The 16,895-nt window shown below is 37.8% G+C and overlaps 1 protein-coding gene across 2 annotated transcripts; it reads left to right on the plus strand.

Annotated features, from left to right (window-relative positions):
- Nucleotides 1–61: 61 nt before the first annotated feature.
- On the plus strand, nucleotides 62–10,724 carry RMI1 (RecQ mediated genome instability 1). Of its 2 annotated transcripts, none has more exons than XM_043453128.1 (5): nucleotides 62–316; nucleotides 922–1,048; nucleotides 5,090–5,150; nucleotides 7,464–7,559; nucleotides 8,209–10,724. In XM_043453128.1, the coding sequence occupies exon 5, from the start codon at nucleotides 8,245–8,247 to the stop codon at nucleotides 10,117–10,119; it is 1,875 nt and encodes a 624-aa protein (XP_043309063.1). In that variant the 5' UTR covers nucleotides 62–316; nucleotides 922–1,048; nucleotides 5,090–5,150; nucleotides 7,464–7,559; nucleotides 8,209–8,244; the 3' UTR covers nucleotides 10,120–10,724. The 2 variants fall into 2 exon arrangements, with proteins under 2 accessions (XP_043309063.1, XP_043309065.1); XM_043453130.1 differs by having other exon boundaries at nucleotides 8,509–10,724.
- The last annotated feature ends 6,171 nt before the right edge of the window (nucleotides 10,725–16,895 follow it).

The raw sequence follows: 16,895 nt of genomic DNA on the forward strand, positions 1-16,895 counted from the left end.
AGGCTGTCCCGTTCTCGCGCACAGGGAGGGGCGGGTAGGGGGCGCTTCTGGACCAGGAGTCTTCAGGGGTGGGAGGAGGGGCGTGAGCGCGCGGCAAATCGGGCGGGAAGCAGCGAAAAAGGATTAGGGCGCGCGCTGTGGCGGTTCCTAGTCTCACGGTCGCGTGCCCGGGAACCGCTGTTGCGCGAGGGGAAGGCGGGACGCCCAGATCGGTGTAGGGCCAGACGAATGCCCCCGTCTCTACAGCCCTCATTCGCGTCTTCTTCCCTCCCCGGTTCTCCCCTCCCGCCCAGGCTGCAGGGCGAGCTGCGCGTTGGTAAGTGCAGCCCGCTTGCCGGCCCGGCCCACGCCGCGCTAACCCGCTGTCTGTAACGGGCCGCAGCGCCCTTCAGGCGTGGCCCGGGCAGGGGGCGCAGCCAGCAGGTTGCGGTCCGCGGTCGGCTGGCGGCTCGGGCGGGATTCCGAGAAACGCTGGCAGTGCCGCCGGGCTGTGGCGGTCGAGCCTTGGAGTCCCGCGCTATTCGCCCTCTTTGCTTCCGGCCGGGAGCCTGCGCTCGCAGGGTCCTTACCGGGCTCTGCGTTCTAATGAAACTTTATTTTCCCTTTCTTTTCTTTATTAATGGGGCCTGTGATACGAGTATTTTATAGTGTCGTTGCTGTAGTTACGTGTGAAAAATTTCTGAAAGTACTGATTTCATCTCCTACAATGAATGCAAATCGCAAAATGAGTTGTAGACATCCGCCTTCCGCTCACCCACCTTCTTAAATCACCCACCGTGTGCCGGCAGTGACTAGACTAAACCTCTCGCCCTCATATAGATATGTTATCGTCCTAGGGTGTTCAGGTTATACTTACTTTGTGTTCGGCTACTTCTGAGGCCTCTGTGTCAGGCTTTGATTATTTTTGTTGTTGTTGTTAAGGCCCTTAGGTCCAGAATCGGTGACAAACCTCGGAAATTGCCAGTAGCAGTACCCAGTCTCCACATCCCGACTCAACCCTCCAGCTCTCACCCACAACCCCAAACTTGGGTTGAAAAGGGAAAATGTTGTAAGTTACACGTGAAGCCAAATCTCCCGTTAGAATACACATTTTTTTGGGTAATGATGAATTTGTGCTGATTCATTCCATTGTAATTTGATTTCCCTCTTGAATACTTTGCAAATTAGATGTAACCAGCGTCTCTAAGAATTGTCTGAGATTTTTTACCACCTATTTTACTTGCTTCATTAGGAAGAAAACTTTTTAGGGGGAACTGAGGACTTCATGAAGCACCAAATATTTACTGGCGGGAAGGGTAGTTAAGTACTGTTGGAGCATAGTGTCTGGCATTGTGGGGTTTATAAAAGGCTCTTTGAGTTGTAGTTTTTTAATGGCCCCCATGTGAAAAATATTATAGTCTTGTTGGGAAGTAAAACTTAATGTGCGTTTGGTTTTATGATACATAGTTCAAATATTTATTTAATGTTCAAGAAAAGTTGATTGTATGAAGGGGCTGGGGATATTTGGATTATAGAGATTTAATCTGCCAGTCAGGATTTGCAACATTTAATTGAATCTGTCTTTCAAAACCAGGGATACTTCACTGACACAAATAGGCACATATAGGGTAGTGTACTGAGGGTGCTTTCTTTCAAACTAGTATTTCTGTTGAAACCATCATTTTCTGCCTTGATAAACAGTGATGACTGGTGAGCAGGAACGCAAAGTAAGCAGCTCTAAGAACTTCCCAGTTTCACTGTTCTCTGACTGGACCCTCAAAGCTGAAAGCTCTTATTCCCCTTTTCTAGATTTTTTTTTTTTTTCCTTTTCTAATTGTTTTTTTTTTTTAAATAACAAGAAAGTCTGTTTTTTCCACCGTCTTTTCACACAAACTATTTTACACCTGCTTCATTCAGAGACGACCAGTTTGAGGAAGGTCTGTCCCTTAGCCAACCTTTCTTTCATCCTCTTGTTTTCAGCCAAGCTGTGTTATATCTGTGCTTATTCAAGGACTTACCAACTTGATTGACATATTGTGGCTCTTGTGTAATTAATTGTATGATTATTTGGGCTCCTGATGAATGTAAGGCTGGTATTATTTAGCTGTGGAATTTACATTAGATAAACTAATATAATTGAGATTGTACTCTAGTCAGCTGGATGATTATTTAAAATTTTGTAGCTATTATTTTTTGATTTTGTGCCAGACTTTGTGCTGGCAGTTTAATGCTTATTACAGTCCTGTGCGTAAATTGTGGATAAAACAAAAAGAAGTTAAGGAACAAGTCTAAGGTCACAAAGCAGAGATGCGAATCAGACTCCTATACCTGTTTTCTGTCTTTCTCTTGCATTAGGTTATGGAGGATCCACAAGCAGCTCCACTAATTACTTCTTTCTGATTTAATCCATTAAATATAATTTTTTCCCCATAATTTTCAGAAAGTGTCTTCTCAAAATTCTTGGGTTACCTTAATGTTATCCCCAAGAGTTAAAAACAGACTTATGTGTATTTTTTAAGGTGAAGGCAGTGGAAACATGAAACGGTTATAACTTAAATATTTGTTAGCGCTTTTAAGTCTTAACTATTGATTGAATGCCACATACCGTGTCTAAAAGGATGGTACTTCTGCCTCTTGTTCTATTTGTTAAAAAATTGGAATATGTGAGGCTGACTGAAAATTAACTTATAGGTGAAATTTGTGTAAATCTTAGTAGTGATGAATGATATTATAAAATTTTCCTACTCTGTTCTCTTCTGCTCAGTTCCTGCAGTCAAGATCTAGAATGTAGATTGTGTCAGCCAAGTTAAGCAGGAGCAAGATGTAACTCAGTTTTTTAAAAACAATTTTTTCACGTTATAAAATTAATGGAGATTAATGTAGTTTTACATATGGTCTTTTTTTCTAACAAAATAAAATAACATATTTTCATGTCATTAAATAGTCCTTAAAAATATTTCTTTTAAAACTATTTCCTGGATCCAGTCTGATTATGTATTTATTTATTTTACTGTTGTTGAACATTTAGTTTTTTCCTACACTGTAAAAGCTTCATGATAAACACTCTGGCACATAAATCTTTGTCCTTATTTCTGATTGTTTTCTTAAGATTAAGTTTTGAAAATAAAAAAGTAGATCCTATGGTGTGAACATTTTTTACAATTTCAACAAGGTATACTTTTTTAATATTCTTTTCATGGACAGTGATGTTCTTGAGGATCAAGGGCTGGGAAGTTGCGGTGCTCTAGCTGACACCTCCCCTCTGAGTTGCTTACCTGCAGTGACCATAGTTACTCAATTTCTCAAGAAAAGGAGGAACAAAAACCTTAGAAATTCTCTTGAAGGAATAGATGCAAGTAATGCAATTTACTAAATTATTAAGGAGCTCAGTTATTGAAACCCAGTCTAAACTTTATAATTTCACATGATAATACTTTTTCCATTTAACAATTTAATAAGCTTTTCTTTTTTAGCTGTAGAAAAACATTTATATGTTAGAAGCATCTTTTTATAAAATTGTTTTAATATGCATTTGTAGGCACTAAATTATGTTTTATGTCACTATGCCGTCCACCTTACTTTCTTTGCTGTTAAATGAAGAATTCTATGCAAATGTGCATTTAGTTACGGTAACATTATTATAAAATTATAGTATATCTCTGGAAGTGGAGATCCAAACCCTAAGGGTAGTATCTTGAGAAAATTATTAATTAGGAATTTGTCCAGACTACTCTCTGAAAGGATTTTTGTCACTTGCCGTGTTCAACAACACAAACAAGGAAATGCATGTTTGAAATAAGTACAAAATTAAAAAAATAAATGAATACATGTCTTAAAATATCAGTTTGTGATATTTAAAAAATTTAAAACTACTTTATGTGGTACTTTAGTAGAGTTATAGCAAAAGGAAAAGTAATACTTAGTGATAACACTGCTTTGAAGCTGTTAGAAAGATAGATGCAGTAGGTGATGTGTTTCTTTCATTTGACTTTGTAAATGAAATAATTTAGAATGTACTAGGTGAGCTTGTCATTTATATGAGATCAGAGAAAAGTCTGTTGATTGTTAATACTGTGGTGCTGTTATAAGCTAGCCATTTATGAATGTGTTTTGTATGCAAGTGGGTATATGTAAATGAGAGACCAACTTTACTTTCTCTTTTCACTTAAGCCAAACAGTATCTAGAAAAAGGTATAAGAATGGAGATTAGCAGAATCTAGTTCAGAGCCTGCTACTATGTATGATCTTTATGTCTTTAATCTTCATGCCTGTTTCATTCTCACCCAAATAGATGACAGTACCTACCTTTTCTATCATAAATGACTATTTTGAGGTTTAGGTAATATTACAGATGTAAGATAATATATTTTGAAAAAGTTTAAGATCTTACAAATGAGAGGTTTTAATTTTTACCAACCCTTTTCTTTAGTTCTCTGTTTATACATCTATACTGCTGCTATATAGAATTGACACCACTGAAATTCATTTCTTTCATTTCATTTTCTGTCCAGCCTTGACCTTTTCAATTCACAGTTAGTCAGTCTTCCTTTTTATTGGTTTCTTCCTCCTCCTAGAAGTATTAACAGTATTAACTCCTACTATTTAACAGGTTCAGGTAGAAAATGGCATTTGTGTTAAGTGTCTGCATGTAATAACTTAGGGGTGTATATGGGTATATACTGTACATCCTGGGTAATTCATAGTACAAAACATTCTGCAAACAACTTAATTGATGTGGCATTTATACTTGCTAATTCATTTAAATAATTCTAACTACTGAAAGTACACTTTGTCTTGATTTCAGTTTACTTAATGACTATCATCTCATTACAACACCCCTGCCAATTATACTAGGCCCATTTGCCAGTGTTGTGGTGGTTAAATTTTTGTAAAGAAAATAAAGTAACTTACTGAATGAGTATACCTGAGAGCCTTGGATGTAGCTTAATTTTTGAGGTTAATAATGTCAATAGATAAAAACATCTATAAAGTACAGATCTGTGTCTTGAAGATAAGATATCACTCAACTATGGCCTAATAAAATCATGCTTGGAGATTTTAACATGCCTTATTTTAGTTAATTTCATGTATTGATGGTATTTTGTTCTAGGTCCATCTTTTAAGCATACAGCTGAACTTGGTTTATTCAATTTGAGAGTATCTTTTAAGAGGTGAGTTAATCTGTATCATTATGATTGCTGATATATTTAGACTTATTTTTACCATCTTGTTTATTTCTGTTTATCAGTTTAGTTCAGTCGCTCAGTTGTGTCCAGCTCTTTGTGACTTCATGGACTGCAGCATGCCAGGCCTCCCTGTCCATCACCAACTCCCGGAGCTTACTCAAACTCGTCCATTGAGTTGGTTACGCCATCCAACCATCTCATCCTCTGTCATCCCCTTCTCCTTCCTTCAATCTTTCCAGCATCAGGGTCTTTTCAAATGAGTCAGTTCTTTGTATCAGATGTCCAAAGTATTGGAGTTTTAGCATCAGTCCTTCCAATGAGTATTCAGGAGTGATTTCCTTTAGGATGGACTGGTTGGATCTCCTTGCAGTCCAAAGGACTCTCAAGAGTCTTCTCCAACACCACAGTTCAAAAGCATCAATTGTTCAGCGCTCAGCTTTCTTTATAATCCAACTCTCACATCCATACGTGACTACTGTAAAAACCATTTTTTTGGTGTGGACAATTTTTAATTCATTTTTATTGAGTTTGTTGCATATTGCTTTTGTTTTATGTTTTGTTTTTTTTTTTTTTTTTATGTTTTGTTTTTTTTGGCTGTGAGTCATGTGAGATCTTAGCTCCCCCACCAGGGGTTGAGGCCACACTGGACTGCCAGGGAAGTCCCCCTATTGAATTTTAAAATTCTTTTTGTAGTCTAAATATGTCTTTTGTCAGTTATGTATTTCTCCCAGTCTGTGACTTGTCTTTTGTGTTTGTTTGGCTTGTCTTTATACTTTTAGCAGTGTCTTTCATAGAGCAGAATTTTAAAATTTTGGTGAAGCTCAATTTATTAGTTTCTTTTTTTTATGAATTATGTATGCTTCTAGTGTTGTATCTGAGGAAACTTTTAAGAAACTAAGATCACAAAGATTATTCTAACTTTCCTTCCCCTTAAAAAAATGAAACATAATTGACATATAACATTTTAGTTTCAGTTGTACAACATAATTTGATAATTTGTATTATTGCAGAAAGTGAAGTTGCTCAGTCATGTCTGACTTTTTGCAACCCCATGAACTGTAGCCCACCAGGCTCCTCCATCCGTGGGATTTTCCAGGCAAGAGTACTGAAGTGGGTTGACATTTCCTTCTCCAGGGGATCTTCCCGACCCAGGAATCGAACCTGGGTCTCCTGCATTGCAGGCAGACTCTACCAGCTGAGCCACCAGGGAATCCCTGTTATTGCAGAACTCACCACAATTAAGCCCAGTTGACATCCATCACCACAGTTAGTTACAAAATTTTATATTTCTTGTGATGAGAACTTTTAAGATCTAGTCTCTAGCAACTTTTGTATTTTAACTACAGTGACCATACTGTTCATTACATTTCTATGACTTACTGATTTTATAACTGGAAGTTTGTACCTTGTGACCCCTTTCGTCTGTTTCGCCCACCCCTGACCTCTGGCAGCTGTCGATCTGTTGTCTGTTATATATGAGCTTTTTTTTTCTCCTACCTTTTTTAGTTTTCACATTTATATCTGTGGTTCACTTAGAATTAATTTTTGTATATGGTATGAGGTACTGGTTGTGGTTTATGTTTTTGTGTATGGAGATATCCTACCTCTCTGAGGATATTAATAATAATTTACTATTTTCTAAAAATGAGAGGACCTACTATATATATATATATATATGTGTGTGTGTGTATATATATATATATATATACACACAAATAATTTAATGCCTTTTCACAAGAGTATATCTTGAGCTAGTCTGTGGTACAGGACTTCTTTCCTGGTCCATTTGTGCAGTAGTTTTTATGGATCTGCCAGATGTTGCAGACAAAGGCCAAGAGGTTATCTAGGACTTCATCCCTGCTTTGCCAGAAGCAGCCCTGAAGGATAGTCGTCCCTGGGTCTCCTTTTCCACCTCACTGCTGCAGCTCCCATGGCATCCAGAGCTCTGGCTTCTTTGACTTTGAGCCCTTCTCCCTCCTTCAGCTGCTTTGGCCTGCTTTCGCCTTAGGTTGCTTGTGAACCTCCGACATCTTTTTCTATCCTTTAATTTTCACAGTAGCCCTCTGAAGTAAGTATATAGGCGAGGAAGCAAGCTAAGATAGAGTGTCTAAGTTTCTTGTGGTCAGTTGCTTTTGTTTATTTCGTTCCAAACCTCATGTTTTTATTGTGTACTCCACTCTACCCTGATTGATAATAGGAACCTTCAAAACCATACCATCAAACTCTTGCACTTACGAAAATGGGCCAGTGATTGTTTCTGCAGCTTCCTCTTACAACCCTTACTGTTTTTTGTCTTAGCTCTCAGGCCATTTCTGAGCAATAGAGGTTACAAGTACTCCACTGAACAACCAGTTCTAAATCCTGTCATCAAATCCTATGCTCCTGTTCCAAATGGTAAGTTTTCTTATGGGCATATTAAAACTTTTATAAATTCAGAGTCTACCTCTGTTGAAGAAACTTAATTTGTGAGAAAAGCTTAGTCTTTTTAGTGTTTTGCTACTTTTTTTTTTATCATACTGAGAAAATCAGAAGTATATTTACGTGATACAACTGTTGAGACTCATTTAGATAAGTAAGATGCTTTACATCAGCTAAGAATCTGTTACTTGTTATAATTTTACTTGATTATTATATTAATATAATAACTACTAACATTGTATGTATTGCATAGGTCTAACAATTTGTGCTTTACAAATGTTAATCCTGTAATCTTCACAACAACCCCATTAGGTAGGAGGTGGTATTGACATTTTATAGATGAAAAAACTAGGTTAGAAGAAGTTAAGAAATGTATGCTAGGTTGTAGAGCTTATAATTTGACAGAGCTAGCCTTCAAATCTTTGTATATCTGTCTCAGATTTTTTGCTTTTCTCATTATACCATCTGATTACTTGTGGCATTTGAATTTTTGCTATGTAGAAAGTCAAAGAATTACAGACATGCTGGAGAGAAAGTAAAGGTTTGGTCCTATTTGTGCATTGTAGAGAATTATAGGAACTATTTAGATGTACTGAATTATCATAATTTTTTCATTTGTTTACAGGTAATAGATGCCTAATATTTCCTTTATGTGAAAGAAATGAGTGTAACTAGTATTGCATTGAGAGTTGAAACCTGGCTTTTAGCTACATGGCATGTTAAAGTGCCTTTAACATGGCTGGAAGCTTGTATTAACTGGATCCAAGAAGAAAATGATAATGTTAATTTGAGTCAGGCACAAATGAATAAACAAGTGTTTGAGCAGTGGCTCCTTACCGATCTGAGAGATTTGGAGCACCGTCTTTTACCTACTGGCATTTTAGAAGCTCCGAAAGGAGAACTGAATGGATTTTTTGCTCTGCAGATTAATTCATTGGTTGATGTAAGTCAGCCTGCATATGCCCAGATACAAAAGTTGAGAGGAAAGAATACAACCAATGACCTAATTACAGCTGAAACACAAGTAACCCCCAAACCTTGGGAAGCAAAGCCTTCACGAATGTTGATGCTACAGCTAACTGATGGAATTGTACAAATACAAGGAATGGAATATCGGTCTATTCCGGCTCTGCATAGTGATCTTCCTCCAGGTACAAAAATTTTGATTTATGGAAATATTTCTTTCCGTCTTGGTGTTCTATTGTTGAAACCAGAAAATGTGAAAGTGTTGGGAGGAGAAGTTGATGCTCTTTTAGAGGAATATGCCCAAGAAAAAGTTCTTGCAAGATTAATTGGGGAACCTGATCCTACAGTTTCAGTCATACCAAATAATTCTAACCAAAGCATCCCCAGAATTACGGATGTTCTAGATCCTGCGTTGGGACCTTCTGATGAAGAACTCTTGGCAAGTCTTGATGAAAACGATGAGCTTGCAGCAAATAATGACACCTCTTTCGAAAGAAGTTGTTTCATAGGTAATTCCTCAAATACTGTTCCCATCAGACAGTCAGATTTTGAACCAGCACTTGTTATTTCTCCAAGGCCAAAGGAGAAACCACGAAACCAATCTATGCTTTTTACTGATGAGGAATTAGATGACTTTTCATTGGAGGAGGCTTTGCTTTTAGAAGAAGCTGTCCAGAAAGAACAAATGGAGATCAAAGAATTACAACTATTGACTTTGAACAGAACTACAGATGAAAGTATAGAGAGGTTTTCGCATCGATCTAATACTCTAAATAGTTTTTCTCTTATTTGCAAAAATGGAAACAGTAATTGGAGTGAAAAAAATTTATCTGAGCAAATGACTAGTGAAGATGAATCTCTTAGTTGTCCATCTACTAGAGACCAAAACAGTAGTAGTCTTTCAGTTAATCATAATGTACCCTTACCCCATGATTTTACAAATAAAGGTAAGAGCTCAGAGACATATAAAATAAAACAAATTAGCAGTTCAGATGGACATTCTTTAAATAATACAACATTCAATGGAGAGCTGGTCAGTAATGTACCAAAAAGGAGTTCAGATGTTTCTAATGAAAATGAGCACCATTTACAGACTTGTTCTTTACAATTATCAGAGAATAGCACTGGACTTTCTATCACCATGGATTTGTATTCTCCACCCTTTATCTATTTGTCTGTTCTAATGGCCAGCAAACCAAAGGAGGTTACAACAGTGAAAGTCAAAGCATTTATTGTAACCTTAACTGGAAATCTCTCAAGTTCTGGTGGCATTTGGAGTGTAAGAGCAAAAATTTCTGATGGTACTGCATATCTAGATGTAGACTTTGTAGATGAGATACTTACTAGTCTGATAGGGTTTTCAGTATCAGAAATGAAACGGTTAAAAAAGGATCCTTGTAAATACCAAAAGTTCCTGGAAGGTTTGCAGAAATGTCAGAGAGATCTAATAGATTTGTGCTGTCTGATGACTATTTCATTTAATCCCTCCTTGTCTAAGGCAATGGTAGTGGCATTACAAGATGTTAATATGGACCACCTTGAGAACCTAAAGAGGAGATTAAATAAATAATTTACTGAAATACTGTTAAAAAGCAGTTCAAATAAGGAAATATTTAGAATTAAATTTGTCCTTTTATTTTCACAACTTTTTGAAGTTTCATAACTGATTTCACTTTAATTTTATATTGCTTGATCATGATTGTGTGTTTCAGTTTTTTTAAGAAAGTTTTTTATAGTAAATGTTTGCTGAATGAATTTGATGACCCACTGTTGTTGAGAAATTTTGTTTTCCACTTGTTATTTCCCATAAGGTGACTGGTAAAGTATTGTATTGGTGTTTACTGATGAGTCATACTATTGAAAGAAGGTTAACAGTTATAAATAGGTAGTTGAGAACTTCTAATTTGTACCCCAAAAGATTTGTTTGTAATATTTGTCTTAGGAAAAAATGTAAATCCAGTGGATTAGAATGTTAGACTTTCAGATGTTAATAGTTTTGCTGGTTTTTATTTTGCTGATTGTAAATATTTTGTCTGGTATATTTAAGGCAATTATCTTAACTAGATACCATTTCAAAGATTGTATTGAATACTTTAAAACTTGATTTTCAAGGATAATCTATTAAGAAGATCCAGTTAACTTTTTTGGGGATTAAAATAAGATGTATGTCTATGTCTTTAGTTGTTATCTCCTTTCCGAATTAGTTTCACATGTAAGTAAGCCTTTAGTTTTGTTGGAAGTGCTGATTTCTTTTTCAGCTGAGGCTGTTTCCCACTTTCCCATTTTGCTGTTAAAAAGTCACATTTGAAAGGTAAAGATTTTTATTATTCTTTTTTAAAAATGTAAATTAAAGTATCTTGAATTTTAAAACATTAAACAAATAATAAAATGAACACATGGCATTTTTAAAGTAATGTAATAGAAAATATCTGGAAGTAAGATAAATACACACATAAAAATATATGGATATAGCAGAAAAATATTCTAAAAATCTTTTGTCATTATTGGTTGAAGGTTGATTATCAGAGTTCAAGGCACAATCCAGATTTTTCTGCTATGTCCTCTGATAATAACCACTTCTATGTCCTTGCATAGCTTTTTTACTACATGGATGGCGTTATCTTTCATTATCTTTCTTCTAAGTGTTCTCCTGTACTCTGTGAGTAGTGCTTGAAAGCTGTTATTAAATTTTGTTTTCTCTTCATATTCAGTTACTGGAGACAGGGTGTAGTACTTAACGGTCTTCCTAGGTGACGCGGGTGTTTAAAGAGCCCACCTGCCAATGCAGGAGACATAAAAGGTGTGGGTTTGATCCCTCGGTCAGGAAGATCTCCTGGAGGAGGGTATGGCAACCCACTCCAGTATTCTTGCTGGAGAATCCCATGAACAGAGGAGCCCGGTGGGCTACAGTCCACATGGTTGCTAAGAGTCAAAGTTGCAAAGACACGCCTGAAGCTTCTTAACACGCACACACACAGTACCTTACCATATCAATCCTTTATTCTGTACTGGAGCTTTGTTTCTGACTCTAGTCTTCACTGGCCTGGAGTATTCCGGTAGGCTTACTAATTGGCCTGTGCCTTATTTTGTCCTTAAGCCTTTAACCATGATTCTGCCTGAATGATCTTTCTGACCATTCTTGTTTACTAATAAACTTCTTGTTTACTACTCTTTGTTGCCCTCTGATATCAACCTTTTCCAGACTCTTCATCTAGTATGTAAGACCTTTTGCAGTCTGGTCCTTGCCTTCCTTTTCAGCTTTGCCTCGCCTCCTTATTCTTCACCTGCCTTGTCTGCCAGTAAATTTTAGTTGTAGTTGTTCCCCAGATGGGGGGAATATGCTTCATACTTATCATACTCAAGCTCATAGTAATAACCCTCCCTCCCAGATTTCCACTCAGCTTAAGCTTTAGATGGCCATTGAAGTGCTTCATCAATTTCCCTGTCCACTTTCATGCCCTTTGTATATTGTATAGACTATTTATGTTTTATTATACTTATTTGCCTCCCGTATTCTACTGCTACATTTTGGGCAGAATAACTCTTTTGTAGAGAGCTGTCATGGGCACCCTTTAGCAACATCCTGGCCTCTACACGTGATGTAGAATCCTTCCAGTTATAGTTGAATGGATAAAGAAGTTGTGGTACATATATACAATGAAATATTACTAAGCCATAAAAAGGAATGAATTTGAGTCGGCTGAACTGAGGTGGATGAACCTAGAGCCTGTTATATTAAAACATACATAGAAAAGACAGAAGGACCAGAGATCAAATTGCCAACATCTGTTAGATCATTGAAAAAGCAAGAGAATTCAGAAAAACGTCTACTTTTGCTTTGTTGACTATACCAAAGCCTTTGACTGTGGGTTGCAACAAACTGTGGAAAATTCTTCAACAGACGGGAATACCAGACCACCTGACCTGCCTCTTGAGAAATCTGTATGCAGGTCAAGAAGCAACAGTTAGAACTGCACATGGAACAACAGACTGGTTCCAAATTGGGAAAGGAGTACATCAAGGCTTTATATTGTCACCCTGTTTGTTTAACTTATATGCAGAGTACATCATGCAAAAGGCTGGGCTGGGTGACATACAAGCAGGAATCAAGATTGTCAGGAGAAATATCAATAACCTCAGATATGCAGATGACGCCACCTCTATGGCAGAAAGCGAGGAGTAACTAAAGACCCTCTTGAAATTGAAAGAGAAGAGTGAAAAAGTTGGCTTAAAGCTCAACATTCAGAAAACTAAGATCATGGCATCCGGTCCCATCACTTCATGGCAATTAGATGGGGAAACAATGGAAACAGAGACTTTATTTTTTTGGGTTCCAAAGTCACTGCAGGTGGTGACTGCAGCCATGAAGTTAAAAGATGCTTGCCCCTTGGAAGAAAAGCTATGACCAACCTAGATAGCATATTAAAAAGCAGAGACATTACCAACAAAGGTCCATCTAGTCAGAGCTATGTTTTTTCCAGTAGTCATGTATAGATGTGAGAGTTGGGCTATAAAGAAAGCTGAGTGCCAAAGAATTGATGCTTTTGAACTGTGGTGTTGGAGAAGACTCTTGAGAGTCCCTTGGACTGCAAGGAGATCCAACCAGTCCATCCTAAAGGAAATCAGTCCTGAATATCCATTGGAAAGACTGATGCTGAAGCTGAAACTCCATTACTTTGGCCACCTGATGCAAAGAACTGACTCACTGGAAAAGACCCTTTAGCTGGGAAAGAGTGAAGGCGGGAAGTGAAGGGGACGACAGAGGATGAGATGGTTGGATGGCATCACTGATGAGATGGACATAAGTTTGAGTAGGCTCCAGGAGTTGGTGATGGATGGGGAAGCCTGGCGTGCTGCAGTCCATGGGGTTGCAAAGAGTCAGACATGACTGAGCGACTGAACTGAGCTGAACTGAAAACATACACATGGAATTTAGAAAAATCGTATTGATGAACCTATTTGCAGGGCAGGAATAGAGACACAGACATAGAGAACAGACTTGTGGACACAGTGGGGGAAAGAGAGGGTGGGGTGAATTGAGAGAATAGTATTGAAGCATCCCTTACCAGATGTAAAATAGCTAGGGGAAAGTTGTTGTATGACAGAGGGAGCTCAACCTGGTGCCCTGACAGCCTAGAAGGATGGGATGGGAGAGGGTGAGAGGGAGGGGAAGTGTGTATATTTATCCCTGGAGAGGGAAGATCCTCTGGAGAAGGAAATGGCAACCCACTCCAGTATTCTTGCCTGGGAAATCCCCTGGACAGAAGGAACTTGGCAGGCTACAGCCCATGAGGTCTTAAGAGCTGGACAAGACTTAGCAACTGAACAAAAACGTGGCTGATTTATGTTGTATGGCAGAGACTAACACAACGTTGTAAAACAATAATCCTCCAATTAAAAAAATCCTTCCAGTTGTGACAAGCAAAGATCTTTCCATAAATAGCAAAATATTCCTGGAGAGACAAAATTGCCCTGGGTTGAGAACCATTACTGTAATGAAATATAAGCTGCTTGAGGGTGTGGCTAATTCATTACTTTTGTAACTCCACTAAATGTTTACTGTTACTATAAATGAATCATCATGTCATCTGGAACTCCCCAAACCTCTGTATGCATGGCTCCTCAGGTATCTTCAGTGAAAGAATAAATTAGAAAAATCTGCCCAATAGCAAAGCAAAATTGCTCAGTCGTGTCTGACTTTGCGACCCCATGGACTGTAGCCTACCAGGCTCCTCCGTCCATGGGATTTTCCAGGCAAGAGTACTGGAATGGGTTGCCATTTCCTTCTCCAGGGGATCTTCCCAACCCAGAGATTGAACCCAGGTCTCCTGCATTGCAGACAGACGCTTTACCATCTGAGCCACCAGGGAAGCAAAGGGAGAGTATAAAAAAAACTTGGTTGACTTCACCTAGATTCTAATAGAGGGGGGAAAACAGTTTTCTCTGAGAATCTGCAGCTATAGGACTGTTCTTTATTGTTATTACTTATTTTTGGCTGTGCTGCATCTGCTGTGTGGGCTTTTCTCTAGTTCTGGTGGGCAGGGTCTATTCTCTAGTTGAGGTGTGCAGGCTTTTCACTGCAGTGGCTTCTCTCGTTGCGGAGCATGGGCTCTAGGGCGCCTTGGCTTTAGTAGTTGCAGCACTTGGGCCCAGTATGTGCAGCTCTAGAGCTCGGGCTCAGTAGTTGTGGCTCACAGGCTTAGTTGCTTCCCAGCCTGTGGGATCTAACCAGATTCAGGGATTGAACCGTGTCTCCTGAGGTTCAGTTGGTTGGCAGGCGGATTCTTTACCACTGTGCTACCAGGGAAACCTGGTCTGTTCTTATATGAGACTAAGCAGACACTTAAGTTACCTGTGTGATAATCTCCAACTGAGAATTTAACATAAAAAAGAATGATCCTGTGGGAACCAGGCAGAAGCAAATGGAAAGGGGAAAAATGGGCATAATCAGATCATCTTTAACTTCTTAGGAGTGAATCTGCTTTCAGAGAGTATATGTTCTTTGCGCCTGCATTCTGTATATCTTATATGTATTGATCACTATTCTAGTCCACCACTGCTTGTGACTGGTGGGTATATCTGCTTAATTCTGGAGTTAGCAGGCAATAAAAGAGATGCTCAGACACATGGACTTAATTTGTGCAAGAAGAAAACAGAAGAGATTGAAAATATCAACAGGAGATTGGGTATTTTAAAAAGCTAAAAGACTAGAACAGCTGAAATTTTGAAAAGTCAATGAATGAGTTTAACACCAGATGAAACACAGCTGAAGACACAGTGAAATTTGGTCAGAAGAAAAAATTCAGAGTATATAGAGACAAGAGGATGGAAAAGAACCAAAAAATGATATAACACCACGAAGGGCTAACATTAATGTAACTGTAGTCCCCCCAAAAGGAAATAGAGGATACTTAGAGTTAATGCTTAAGAAATTTTAAAATTTAGGGAAATCAAGCTGCAAATTCTGGAAGTCCCACAAACCCCGAGCAAAATATATTCAGAGTAATCATACCTGTGCAAATATCAATACTGTTGAAAGCTAAAGAAAAAAAAAAAAATCCAGAATCCAGAGCAGTGAAAGAAGGCATATTTCAAAGCACCCAAAAACACCCAGTGTGAATCATGATGTTGTGCACCTGAAACTTACATGCCAATTTTACTTCAATTAAAAAATTTGGGAATCAAAAGACAGGATGGCATTTTCAAAGTGACAAAAAATAAGTACCAACTTAGAGTTCTATACAAAGCAAAAATGCCCTTAACAGTAAGGGTGCAACTGGTAAAATTTCATATACAAAAGTAATTTTTTCCCTAACAAACTACACAAAAATGTCTTTAAGCAGAAGGAAAATGATAACCAGATGGAAGCTTAGAGATGCAAGAAGGAATGAACAACTGAAAAGGTAAATATATGGGTTAAATGAATAGTGGTTTTGAAATGGAAATAATGTTTTGAGGGTTTAAAAAAAACAAACACAAAGGACTAAACTACATGAAAACAATGGCATTTAAATTAGGTGAGGAATAAAGAAAAGTATTTTAAGTCCTATGTCTGAGAAAAGGTTAAAGTTGTAGTTTTTTATTAAACTTGAATATTCAGAGTTTTATGTTATAATAATGAGTACACTGAAAGATTTATAAAAGTTTAGCATTATATACTAATGGAATAAAAAAGAATAACAACAAAAAGTGTACTCAATACAAAAAGCAAGAAAGAGAAAAGAACAAAGAAAATGGTACATAGGAAAAACCTTTGGTGTAGTGGTAAATTTAAGTCCAAATGGATCAGAAATTACATTAAATGTAAATAAGCTAAGTCTTCCAATAAAAGACAAACATTGTCAGTAACATAATCCAGTTACAGTCATACTTTGTTTTATTGTGCTTTGCTTTATTGCAGCTTTTATAAATTGACGGTTTGTGGCAACCCTGTGTCAAGCAAGTCTTTGGCACCATTTTTCCGACTTGTTTTAAAATATATACCTCTTTTTAGACATAATGCTACACACAGTCTACAGTACAGTGTAAACACGGGCTTCCTAGATGGCTCAGTGGTAAGGAATCTTCCTGCCAATGGAGGAAATGTGAGTTCAATCCCTGGGTTAGGAATATCCCCTGGAGAAGGAAATGGCAGTTCACTCCAGTGTTACTGCCTGGAAAATTGCATGGACAGAGGAGCCTGGTGGGCTGCAGTCCATAGGGGTTGCAAGAGTTAGACATGACTTAGCAACTAAACAACAGTGTAAACATAACCTTTATATGCACTGGGAAAACAAATTTGTGTGATTCACTGAACCCACAATATCTCCGAGCTGTGCTTGTATATACAAGAGAGACACATAAAAT

This window comes from Cervus canadensis, chromosome 30, assembly GCF_019320065.1.
Source record: "Cervus canadensis isolate Bull #8, Minnesota chromosome 30, ASM1932006v1, whole genome shotgun sequence".
NCBI lineage: Eukaryota > Metazoa > Chordata > Mammalia > Artiodactyla > Cervidae > Cervus > Cervus canadensis.